Here is a 12,858-nt window from a genome sequence, read left to right as displayed (position 1 = left end):
TGATTCAACTGAGTTTTAAATATTCTATTCAAATATTTGTTCAAGATAAAAACGTTACAGTTAACATAATATTGTCTAAATGTATTTCAATAACTTGGCAATGATGCTGTCTTTTTTTCTAGTCCCAGCAGTCTAGTGAAACGGGTCGTCCAGCCCTTTGCCTGATCAGAATTATTTATCAGTTGCTACGGTTGTGGTTGGCTGGCTAGCTCGACTGGGTCCCCCTGGCTGTCACAGTAGCTGATAGCGGTGACAGCTGAAAATAGTGTTTTATCCTTAGCTGTGGGCAGAATACAATCGCTAAAATGTTTGAGGAGGCCAGTGAAGTGTTCGATAACATGTTTAAATCTTCGTTTCCCCTTACTTTCATTGTGTTTATCCCCGCGGTGCTGATCTTGGTGTCACCGCTCCCGGCCGAAGCGGCACATGAGTTCACGGTGTATCGCATGCAGCAGTACGACCTGCAGGGGCAGCCGTACGGTAAGTCAGCTGTTTCTCTCTTTTATCACACAGGACTAAATGTAAGCATTAATGTATTCATTTTGCCACTAATAAGCTCGGCTTCCAATTGCCTTATAAAGTTACCAGTGTTGTCGTCTCAAATTAACGTTAAATTGCGTTAAAGAAACCTTTCAATGACAGCATGACAGCACGAGCTAACTAGCTGCTAATGTACCCTAGCTAAGCTAGTAGGCAGTGCCAAGCTATCTAGTTTCCTAGAAGCAAATCAGGATTATTACAATTTAAAATCCAATCTCAGCATCATTTTATAGTATATACTCCATTAAATAACATTTTCCATTTCATGATTACTAGTATCTGTACATCATTAGCTAGCAATGCTTCAAAAATACATCTAACTGTAACGGGCGAAATACAAAAAGGAAGCTTGCAGATTTTGTTCACCTTCTATAAAACAGCTTTTATTCTGGTAAATAAATAAAAAATATATCAAACGTTTAACCGGGATGTGTGAAGACTTTATAGCCCTTTCAGTGTGTGATTTGAGGATTGAGCTTCCTAGCCCAGGTAAAGACAGGAAGCTTTATAACCAGGCATAAATAAAGGATGCCTATAATCTCTTCCCTTCTCTACAATCCACACAGTGAAATAGAGGAAATTATACTAATTGGGATAGTCATTTTTAGAAAGTATAATAAAAAAAATAGCTGTTTCTGCGGCAAGTTTGGTGTATTTTGAATTGATGTTTAAATAATCAATGAGGCTATCAGACTTTTGAAAGAGAGATCAACCAATTCTACCCTTTTTGTGAGTTGTGTCAAGTAGCTTAGTGTGTCTATTTTAGCCTCTGCACACTACAATACAGTAGCATTTAATTCAAATATGAGGTATCGTGTTGATGATCAATGTGTTTTCCAACGCTCAGGTACCAGGAATGCCATCCTTAACACGGAGGCCCGTACTGTGGAGGCAGAGGTACTAAGTCGTCGCTGTGTTATCATGCGACTGGCAGACTTCTCCTATGAAGAGTATCAGAAAGCTCTGCGGCAGTCAGCTGGTGCTGTTGTCATCATCCTGCCCAAGAACATGTCTGCTGTGCCCCAGGACATAGTACAGGTAATAACCAACTATGGCTAAATCGGTGTTCTGTGCTGTGTTACATGTCACGTCTATCTCAATGCATGGTACAAGACGCGAGTAGCATCAGATTACTGAGCAGTGTCCTTCACCACTTTCACCACAGAAGCTAATCTTATTTGGGTTGAATTTGTTTGGTTTAAGTGTGGGATCATTAGTCTTTTTGGAAAGCAGAGGTATGAGGCATTTGGTAAGTTACTCATTTGGTTACATAACTAATTTTCATTTTGGTGAGTTATTTTAGAGACTGATTTCTTTTTTTGTCAGGATTACAGACAAGCTCAGTTAATTTGTGATTCAGTTTCTCTTATGTTTTTTACTGTCGCTGATTCCTATCTTTTGCATTGCTCTCAAAACCTGACCAATACTGAACTTGCATAGTTAAAGGTATTAAAACAGATTTGCCATTTTCAGTTCTTTCTCAGTTTTAATCAGTATCTAACACATTGAATAATTAAAGCTGTATGTCATAGCTTATTAATATTCTGTTTTGTGATTTTCCCGTGCAGCAGTTCATGGAGCTTGAGCCAGAGATGCTGGCCACTGAGACCATCGTCCCTGTCTACTTTGCCATGGAGGACGATGAGCTGCTGTCCATCTACACCCAAACCTTGACCTCTTCCTCGTCACAGGGCTCTTTATCAGCAGCTGAAGGTAGAGAGTCATTCTATTTCTGTATTAAACATAAAATGATACAGTAACACATTTCTATTTGGGATGAGCATTCACTCCATAATAATTTAATGTTTTTTTCTGTAGTGCTGCTGCATACAGCCACAGCCAACGGCTTCCAGATGGTCACCAGTGGAGCTCAGAGTAAAGCCATCAGTGACTGGGCCATCACGAGTCTAGAGGTAAGATACTGGACAGTAATCTGGATCAGCTAGTTAATAAAAAGTTACTTGAAAGACGCTTGAAGAATAGAAAGGTGTTCCACTTTTTGCAAATTACTGGGTCCAGTATTGTAAACACAGTGTTTTTATAATTTGTCAGAATCCCTAATATGTGGCTTTTAAAAGCGTTTCTGAACAAGAAACTTGAAATCAAAACAAATAAATTGCCAGCAGATTCCTGCACACAGAAATAAGCTCAAAAGCAGCAGATGGAGGGTTGCAGCATGATGTCACTGTGACATCAGGCAGAGCGGAGGCTTGATGGTTTGGACTGTTGACTCACAGCAACAAAGCTGTCTTGTGTTTTTTCTGTGTTAGTTTTAGTTTGCATAATTTTCCTCTGGGTGCTTTATCGAGTGTGCTCTTACATGCAACGGACACAAAGATCAGGTAACTGAAACCTGCTCTGAGTGAGACTGTGCACACGATTACATTTTTCTTGTATGCTGATATCACGACCATTTGTAAACTCAAACACGACACTTGGTTCTCGATTCGGCTCCAGTATTGCATAACATTTCTCAGTTTTATTTATTCCATCTCTGGTGTTGGATCTCTCCCTGTTTCCAGGGGAAGTAAAGTTAACTGAGGCTTTGATAACTACATGTTTAGATTTATTTTGTGACTTTTAGACAAGGTAATATACTAATGGTTTACAAAAAAGTATTTTCAAAGCATTTAAGGGTTTTGCTGAAGAAAAGAAGTCTTGAAATAATCGAGTATCCTCTTTTGAGGTGGGAGAAGAGAGTCATAAGACCTCTGCCACAGCCCCGCAATGAACGCTGCCTTTGCCTTTTCACATTGGACCAAGCAACGCTGGCATAAAGCCGCCCCAGTGTGTATTTTTACACAGCATTTTGGCATTGCGGAAGCAAAACATGTGCATGGTGTAAACAAACAGCGCATGCTTCAAATGCACACACGCAATTGTGCAATAAATAACAGTATTTATGTTTTCAGAAAGATTTTTGTTAGGCTATGTAAGCACTGAAACATGTTTGTACAATGACCAGGTGATTGTAAAACAAGCTAAAGAGTCTTTTCAGGCAGTTATTGTCTGAAAAAAGATAATTTTTATGTGAAAGAAGTTTAAATAAAAAGATGAGTTGGGAATTTGAAAGATTTAATTCATGCTTTCTCAAAGACTGTGATGAAGGCCGGAATGAATTTTTTTTTTATAATTAAAGTCAATTTTATTACTTATCCAGACGAGGGCATTAATAATTTAAAAAAACTACAGTTATTGAAAAAAACATCTTCCATCTGCAGAATTGTTGTTTTAAACATCGGTATCAATCAGCCCAGATTTTCTCAATCGGTGCCTCTCTAGTATCTGCTTGCTGTTTCAGTGCCCAATGAGTGTTTTGGCCACATGTGGGTGGGCATGAAAATACCAGAACAAAAACACTTGTGTGGACTAAAGCCTGGAATTTGAAATCTGGAGGGAGTTCAAGTAGAATTCACAAAATGCATTTTCAGTTTTAAGTTGAGACTATTTTATGTTTAATTTAACACATTTACCCTTTCTAGCCAAGTAGCCTGACTGGACTTAAACTATGGCAACGTAAGAGTCTGCCATGTTTTACAAGGAGATTAATAGTGCTTAATGTGAGGGAATGAACTGTTTATCACTCAGACTAGCAGGAATTGCTTGCTAGTATATTTCTGTCCCGTTGCTTTCATGAAGGGATTTGGACGGATTTCATCATGTGTGTAGTTTCCTTCAAACTGTTGAGTCAGAAAGGTTGCAAAACAAAGCAGAAGTGAAGTGTTACTTCAAGACTTTTTAATCTGAGCTTTGTGTTTAAACCAGAAAAAAGAGCTTTAGTCACACTGCAGGGGATTAGGAGACTACTGAGGTTTTACCCCAGAGGCCTGAGTGCCAGAGGTGACTCTAACCCACTGCACTCCGACAGCTCAACTTTAATATACACACTCTTTTCTTGTCTAATGTTTGATATCCGCTCCTCTGCCTTCACTCTTATTCAACTGGTCTGTTTTCCTTCACCAGGGTCGTCTGGCTGGAGTTGGAGGAGAGGACCTGCCTACAATTGTCGTGGTTGCTCATTACGACTCCTTTGGTGTCGCTCCGGTATGTTCACTGCTTCTGTTCTCAAACTAATTTGGTCAGACTACTCAGACGTGTTGTCTCTAAGTATACCAGTCCAAAAGCGTCGTGCAGTTCTCGTTCAGGAAATAAGAAAGTGATGCTATCTGACTGTCAGCCCGGCAAAGTAACGTGACTCTCTGTGTGTTGCGGTCTCCAGTGGCTGTCGTACGGAGCAGACTCAAACGGTAGTGGAGTGTCCATGTTATTAGAGCTGGCTCGTCTCTTCTCGAAACTTTACACCTACAAGAGGACGCACGCTGGGTGAGTTATGATGTCAGCACTCACATTAAGACGGTTGAAGTATCAAGTAGAAGGCAATCGGATGATATACATTTCAGCAGCATATGAGGCTCTTTTTCCTTTTACTTTGCACTTTCATTACACTCTGCTGCACTCTCACTCCATGCATTGTATATATGATGAAATGTAGAAGTAGTATCGATTGATAGATGACTTGAGTGATTCATCTGAACACAACATAAAGTCTCTTTGTTATGTGCATTGCATTTGTTTTAAGGTCAGTGTGGTGCTCCTAATGCTTTGTGAGAACTACACTGAACATTAACTGAGCACTCTGCTGGCAGTAAGAATCACAATGGACTGTATTACACACTCAAAGCTGTCACTAAAACGACACAGGCTCATTCTTTTATCTAAGTGTGTTTAGCAGCAGCTGAGTGGTAGGAGTCATTCATGCAGAGTGGATAGAAGAAGAGAAATGGACCTGACTGTAAATTCTCTTTGAGAGACAAAGTCGTCTCCTCAAGTTGATTCATTCATCATTGTAAGAGGAGGATTTTAGTTTATTAACCACCGTCAGTGAAGTTTATAGTATCGCACATCCTCCTTCAGCAGGTTTCCTCAGGTGATCTCTCTTGTCGACTCATGTATGGATCATTTTGTGTGTTCAGGTACAACCTGCTGTTCTTTGTCTCTGGGGGAGGAAAGTTTAACTACCAGGGCACCAAACGTTGGCTGGAGGACAATCTGGACCATACAGGTACTGTTGGAAATCTAATACAAGGATTACACAAGGAAGTATAAATATTCATGCAGCTGGATTTGGTTTCATGTAGAATTTTAGAGCCAATTGCTTTTACAGTGCTCAAAATCTGCATTAAGACACACCGTGTTTTTCCCAAACCAGTAAAATATAAAAGAAACTGAATACATCACATTTATACAGTGTATATATATTATGGGTGGGCCATTAATTTTGAATATTCTAATATTAATTTATAAAAAATCAAAAAGTTCATCGGACTAGTATCTCAACTTAAATGTATAGATATATAAAATATATATATATATATATATATATATACATATGTTTCCATTGTTTTTACCGGCACCTGGTTGTAATGTGGTATGGTGCCAGATGGTGGCTGTAGCGCATCTGTAAGCTGTTTGCTTCAGCGCATCACCTTTGAATAATAGCTGATTAGTCCCCAGTGAATATTGAATAGTATTTTTGCTTGAAGTGCCCATCCCTAATACTGTATATACAACATGTATTGATCAATATTTCTCACTAGACCTTACTTAGACCTTTTACATCGAAGAAGATGAGCGCATCTTAGGATGCTGTACGTGCTAGTTTTAAAGGCCCAGTCCCATTTTTGTTGTGTTTTCTCTTCATTCATACTTTTCCCTCTTTCTCCACAGACTCCAGTCTGCTGCAAGACAACGTAGCCTTTGTGTTGTGTCTGGACACTCTGGGGAACGGAGACTCACTGCACCTGCACGTGTCCAAACCACCTAAAGAGGGAACGCCACAGTTTTCTCTACTCAAGGAGCTGGAGCAGGTAGGAACCCCAAAGACATCTTATGATGAGGTCTATTCTAACTCAGTAATGTCGCTCTTTAATGTTACAGATAATTCTCTAACTTCGAGGCAGATTTTCTTCATTCTTAAGCCACATTATGTGCGTTGTTAACCAGAGCAAATTTTCCTACAGAACACCAGCTGATGTGTTTTTCAAATCTCGTTTTTACAGACGCCCTGAAGCTAGCGTCTATTTTTACTCAAAAGCTTTTCCTTCATACAATCAGCTTTAAACATGTTGCTCTACTTTTATTGTTAAACTCCGACCACTTGTTGATTCAAGGATTCAGTCACAGATTGTATTTCTTTCCCTCTCGTGTCCTCTCAGGTGGTTTCCAGTCAGTACCCAGAGGTCAAGTTCTCCATGGTCCACAAGAAAATCAACCTGGCGGACGACATGCTGGCCTGGGAGCACGAGCGCTTTGGGATCCGCCGGCTGCCGGCCTTCACGTTGTCCCACCTGCCGTCCCACCGCCTGGCTCAGCGCTCCAGCATCATGGACGTGCGGTCAGTGTCCCCCTCCTCTCGCCACGGAGCGGGAGAGCCCCCTGCTGGGTGGGTTCATTACTGCAAGTCTCTGAATCACCGAAAGGAAAGCGTTTTCATTCTAGCTCATTTTCACTCATGTCGCCAGTGTTGTTATAGACCAGTTCCCGTCCACCTGTTATATCCTTCCATGGAAAGAGTGGAGTCATGTGACCAGTGCATAATTTACATCATTCATGACTGTATGAATAGTCAGAAGTGGAATCGGCCTGTGAGATATCAGATTTGATTCCTTTTAATTGACCCCGAAACACCTTTGCCAGCTTCCTGCTCTCTGTCTTTGATCTCATACTGATCGTGTAGCTAACCAGCTTCCTGTCTCTCTGTCTGTTAGAAAACCATTCATCTGTTCTGTGAAAGAGTTTCACAGTGATTTCATATCTGCTTGTTTTCTTTTCTCAAGCTTGTGCGGATGATCTGTTATCAGTTTCTCCTCTTTCCCCTGATGCTCAAGGTTTCTGGTTTCTCTCTTAGTTTGGAGCACCTTCTCTAACGGTCTGCATGCTTGTGTTTGTGTCGTACAGGCCTCACGTAGATGTGAAGAAACTCAGCAGGAACACAAAGGTGGTAGCAGAGGCACTTGCCAGAGTTATATACAACCTCACTGAAAAGGTAAACTCACAGATGGAGAAAATATGTGGAGACTAGATACTTCATCTGTTGTCTATGTGAGGTGACGTGTTTGTTGTTCCTGTGCTACACAGGGAGCTCCTGGAGACCTGCAGATCTTCACCGAGCAGATGGTAAGTCACTTCTTCCTTGTATCTGAAACTACATTGTGATCACCGCAATGATATAGGTCACAGGTGTTGAAGGTACTTATTTTAACTCGGGTTTATAAAAGTCACTGTGAAAGATGACAACCAGAGAATAAACTGACAGCAGTTTCACATGGATAGATCATCATATGACAAGAGCAGGAAGTAAGTTAAGCATACCTGCGCTGTAGAATAAATGTATTGCATGCCCGATTTCGTTTACTGCACCTACTAAGGAGATATAAGTGATCGCCGAAGGACTCTTTTTATCGTGTGTGTCTATGAATATGTAAGTTAGTTTTGCAGTTTAGTTTATTTTCGGCATGTTGTACAGTATTGGTGCATTCCATTTGTACTCCGGAGTTGGAATTTCTGAGTTCCCAGTTGGAAAGTTCAACTGGAACGCCCCCTGAGGTCAGATTTCCAACTCGGAAAGTCGGAGGAACCTCACCAACTCCGACCTCATAATCAAAGATGGCTGCTCCGTGCATCAATAGTAAATGAAAGCTGTAGTATTAACTTCCGTCGTACACACAGTACCGTCCAGGTTCTATCTGTGGACATGTTGTGGACCTCGTATTTGTTCTGTAGTTGTTTGTATTCCGAGAGAGAGCAAGCACATTCACTGTTTTACTGGAGGGGTCCATATCTTGGTTTTCTGACTTGTTGTACTGAAACGCGGTCAACCCGGGTGTGACGTCATTCCCAGTTCCAAATTCCGACTCCCGAGGTTAATGGAACGCACCATAAGCCTTTCCCCATAAGTCTCGTCTGGTTTTGTTCTCAAATCTCGCGCAGGTTCGTTTAATCAAAACCATGAGCCAGATGTACAGACCGAAAATCTGAAACTGGAAAAAACGTTCATTAGCTGTCTAATTCATCAAATTGTTAATATTGTGTTGACTGCTGGGTGTTTGTCATGTTAAATAAAAACTACATGATGTTACTCCTTTGGGGTCGATATCCATACCCATGAAAGTATTCAGTAGAGGCAGAACGTACTCTGCTGGAAACTGACATGGTTTGCCATTTCAAAATCACCCTAAGCATCATTTCTCCAATAATTGTTCTGTAAAAAAACAACATATTAGGTGCATATTGAGGAAAAATATACCCTGGTGATAGATCTGTGACAGGCCCAAAATAGCCCTATATTAACAGCCTGGCTCCACTTACTCAACTTGTTTGTATGTCTGACTATATTAAACAGAAACTGACTCTGACTCACAGGTTACAATATTTATTCATGTTTATTTTGTGTGCAGCTCTGTGGCCTCGTTAACAGTTGTGCTCATACTGTACTGTAATTATAATGTTTTGCATCACGTCAGCAGGTTCAGGAGGAGCAGCTGTCAGCGGTGGTGGACTGGCTCACAGCTCAGCCCAGAGCAGCTCAGCTGGTGGACAAAGACAGCAGCGTGGTGTCCACTCTGGAGTATCACCTCGGACACTACCTCAAGGACGTCAAGAGACACTACGTCAAAGCTGACAAAAGGTAGAGAAAAAGGTCAAAGGTGGATTACATGATCAATTCAGCAGCCTGTTTTCTATCATAGTGACATCAGACTTTAGATGCAAAACAAGACATTTTAACAACAAATGTTAAAGGGACATTTCCTGCATGTTTTCCAGAGGATCGAACTAATGTATTCTTCATTAAGATGGTTTTTGTCACAATGTATAAATGACTTCTTTTAACTCGCTCGTCCTCAGGGATCCAGAGTTTGTATTCTACGACCAGCTGAAGCAGACGATGAATGCTTACAGGTAAAAAGCTCCTCTTCCTCCTCTTCTTCCTCTTCCCTTTAGTGCACTTCAAAGTGACTTATTGAACCTTTTTGTAAACGCTCTCCACATCTATTTGCAATGCTGTGAAATTGTCTGCTTTCAGATAATCCTTGGTTAACTTAAGTTAGAATCCAATATCTAAAAACTGTCTTCACATAATTTCTCTCATTTCTCTCCTCGCAGAGTGAAGCCTGCTATTTTTGACTTGTTGCTGGCCGTCTGTATCGCAGCCTACTTAGGGATGATGTATCTGGCTATCCAGGTGAGTAACTACTTGCATGATGTTGCCTGTAGCCCCTCCTACACAACCATAAAATGACATACAGGTGTTGGCAGTTTTATTTAAAGCAGCTATAACTGATATTTTACAAGTACAGTTTTTTAAATGACATCAAAACAGATTGATAACGCAAAAGAAGTCAGTCGTAGTAATTAACCTATTGAGGAAAATCACCTAAATAATAAGCAGCTCTGTTCGGCTTTACTGAGATTTGTAGTCTTAGTTGAGCCGTCCAGTCCTTTCACTTCCTCCTGCTGCTCTCATAGCACAGTTTTCAGCCACAGTAGGCATCTGAAAAAACACAAAGACAAACAAGCTGGGGTCGACGTGAGAAACATTCGGAGCTTTTAGCTGCTCATGTCCCGAAACGACGAAAATAAGGTCTAAAGTAAATATTGGACTTCAGTGTTGGGAAACATGACCTCAGATGAATCGTATGTTGCTCTGTAACTACTGGATGTTTAAATAAGCACCTGTTTGCTGATAAGCTTGACCGGATCAACTTTAAGGTGATGGTACTTCAGTGTTTTCTCACTACTTGTTTCTGCTGCTCACAACTGCTTTACATTGGTCACATTTGGTCACAAAAGGCTTACTTAGTAGTAAGTGAGATTTTGTTAGCACAGTAAACATGGTACGAGTCTGAATTGAATGTGTGAAATCGTCCTCCTGCATTATTTGTTTAGCAGATGTTTTGTGGTTCATCTTGTCTCCAAACATGAACTGAACTCTGCCTCTCTCCGTTTTCAGAACTTCGGGGTCCTGTACAGCGTTGTCCGTAGAATCACCCAGCCCAAGACAAAGGCCCATTAAACAACAACACCCTGTTTTTTCCAGATCCCACCTTTCCCTCAAGAGAAACTTTAGCCAGTAAGAACACACGCGCTGGGCCGAGCTGCTGTTCTCATGACGGTTTTTCAAACCAGCAGAATCACTTCCATTTCCTTCATCCTGATCCACAAACTATGATGTCAGATCCTGTCCTGCTGCCAACTCTAACCCATGTGGTCTCACGGACCAGAATAATCAGGAATCATTCTTCACTCTCTCCCTGTCTTCATCAACACGGATGTCTTTCCATTCATTTAGAACGATCCCTCCTCTTGGAAACGTTTTTTGCATTTGTCCTCACCTCAGAGATCAGTTTGAGATTATACGAGAGTTTGTGATGTTGCTGTACCACCGATCGCTCTTCAATCCTCCTCTCAGTAAACTGTGCGAGCGATCACTCTGCCAAACTGACGTCATGTGTTGTCTCAGGCAGCTACAGGGAGAAACTGACCACACAGAGTTTAGCCCAGAATTTCTTTAGATGAGAGACGTGCTCCCCAAACTTGATAAAGAAAAGCTTCATATTTTTTCAGTCCGTCTAAACACAATACTCACTGAGACTCTCTCCACAGGACTGAAACAGCTTCTTATGTTCTGTCTTATCAGCTATTACATACAATATCCCCTCTTTGTGTTAAGGACCCGCCCCCACATTTCATCATGGAAACTCTGTTCATGAAAACACAAAGAGGGAATCTTATAACGAAAAGAACATTTGAAGATACTTGGCTGAAGCCTCATTTTAGCTTTCTTTCAGTGCATATGAAATCATTGGACAGACTTTTTACAGTCCTGCTGCGGCTACAGTTTTTGTCTTCCCAGCGCATTTTTTATTGACATTAACCAAAAGGGCTTCCCAAATAAATAGGCTACTCTAGTTGATTGTTTTCCTAATGTTAGCATATGTAAAAATGGTAAAATTATATATGCTTTTACTGTCAAAAGACAAAATATTCCTTTTTACAATATTGTCAACCTGAGAGGCAAAACAGAACCCGTTAAAAAAAGTTTGAAGCAGCAAATGTTTGTCATAAACGCTTCATAAATATTCAGCCTTTTAATTTAATATACTGTACGTATCATTTCAACCCTTCCTCTCTTCTAGTGTTAACATGCTGGCCTCTCAGAGCCGGTCTGGAGAGGAGGGATGATCAAAGTCCCTTAACGTCCACATGCGAGCATTGTGTTGAGACAGACTGTGAAAAAAGTGTGAACTCCTCCTTTAAATGCTCGGTGAAAATGACTCCTACAAGACTGTTCATGAATAAGACGAGTTGTCTAAATTAAATGTGAAGTAGTGTTTAGATAATCCTGATTAAATTGCCTTGGTAGTGATTTTATGAAAGAATAAAAATCTTTGCCAAATAATTATTGTATGCATTAACCCTCCCCTTCCTAACGTTTAATACATAGTTATAGAAATTTACATCTAAATTTCACCTTTATGTTTCTTTATTTTTGCGTCACCTTTTTCTGTTGCTTGTGTGACCTGGTGTCTTATTTTTTACCTCTCAAGCCTTTTTTTAAATTCCTGAACTAAATCAAAAGTCATGCTGCCGAGGTCATCTGAAAGTTGAAAAAAGGTTGCATGAAACAAACATGTTTTTTCCTGCCTAATCAGCACATGTGCGTTAAAGAGTGTAAGAGTGCAAAGCCAACTCACCTTGACGAGATAAAAAATCCCCCTTTACACCATTTTATCAGCAAAGACGTGCTCAGTTTGACCTTCTGCTGACTGAAGTAATACTGTGATTTAACTGAAATCAGACATTTTTAAAGCTGTGTGAAGATAGTAGTCAAGCTAGTGCTGCAGTTTTAATAGTTAATGTCTTAAAAATAACACTAAGGGTGTTGGATGTAATGGGGTTAATATTTATAAACACCTGCACATTTAATCCCTTGAGATTTTGATGTTTGTCAGATTCAAGCTGCAGTGTTTCCTTGACTTCATCTTTGCTGTGGTCTTGCCTTGTTGTGGATGAATGATATTTAGTTGCCTTTCTGTATTCTCCATGTTGTTCTGCATGACCCCCCCTTCATTTCTTCTTTTCCTACACAAGGGGAAATATGGCGTGGTACATTTTTAATTTATTGAAACAGTTTTCATTTGTGCACTGAAACGAACTCTCCTCTGGTCTGAACTCTGTTTCACCTCATCCACAACACTTGATCTTTGCGATGAAAATGATTATCAGTTGTGATTAAAAAAATAAAATAAAGAGAAAAAC

At 40.4% G+C, this 12,858-nt stretch overlaps 1 protein-coding gene across 2 annotated transcripts; it reads left to right on the top strand.

Moving 5' to 3' along the window:
• Positions 1-229: 229 nt before the first annotated feature.
• ncln (nicalin) lies at positions 230-12,850 on the top strand. 2 transcript variants are annotated; one of them, XM_069679476.1, is made up of 15 exons: positions 230-480; positions 1,388-1,578; positions 2,109-2,253; positions 2,359-2,453; positions 4,504-4,584; positions 4,760-4,863; positions 5,514-5,602; positions 6,268-6,407; positions 6,756-6,934; positions 7,498-7,585; positions 7,678-7,716; positions 9,066-9,226; positions 9,445-9,498; positions 9,703-9,781; positions 10,550-12,850. In XM_069679476.1, the coding sequence occupies exons 1-15, from the start codon at positions 306-308 to the stop codon at positions 10,610-10,612; spliced, it is 1,683 nt and encodes a 560-aa protein (XP_069535577.1). In that variant the 5' UTR covers positions 230-305; the 3' UTR covers positions 10,613-12,850. The 2 variants fall into 2 exon arrangements, with proteins under 2 accessions (XP_069535577.1, XP_069535576.1); XM_069679475.1 differs by having other exon boundaries at positions 6,756-6,982.
• The last annotated feature ends 8 nt before the right edge of the window (positions 12,851-12,858 follow it).

The sequence above is a fragment of the Semicossyphus pulcher genome, unplaced genomic scaffold (assembly GCF_022749685.1).
Source record: "Semicossyphus pulcher isolate SPU_LCO1_2020_fin unplaced genomic scaffold, fSemPul1.0.p SCAF_4, whole genome shotgun sequence".
NCBI lineage: Eukaryota > Metazoa > Chordata > Actinopteri > Labriformes > Labridae > Semicossyphus > Semicossyphus pulcher.
Note: the sequence above shows the minus strand (reverse complement) of the source record. Positions and strands in the feature narration are given on the sequence as shown.

Coding starts and splice junctions, on each gene's coding strand:
- ncln (XM_069679475.1), top strand. CDS start 306: ATGTTTGAGGAGGCCAGTGAAGTGTTCGATAACATGTTTAAATCTTCG. Junction 6,408..6,755: donor TACTCAAGGAGCTGGAGCAG/GTAGGAACCCCA, acceptor GTGTCCTCTCAG/GTGGTTTCCAGTCAGTACCC. Junction 6,983..7,497: donor GCGGGAGAGCCCCCTGCTGG/GTGGGTTCATTA, acceptor TGTGTCGTACAG/GCCTCACGTAGATGTGAAGA.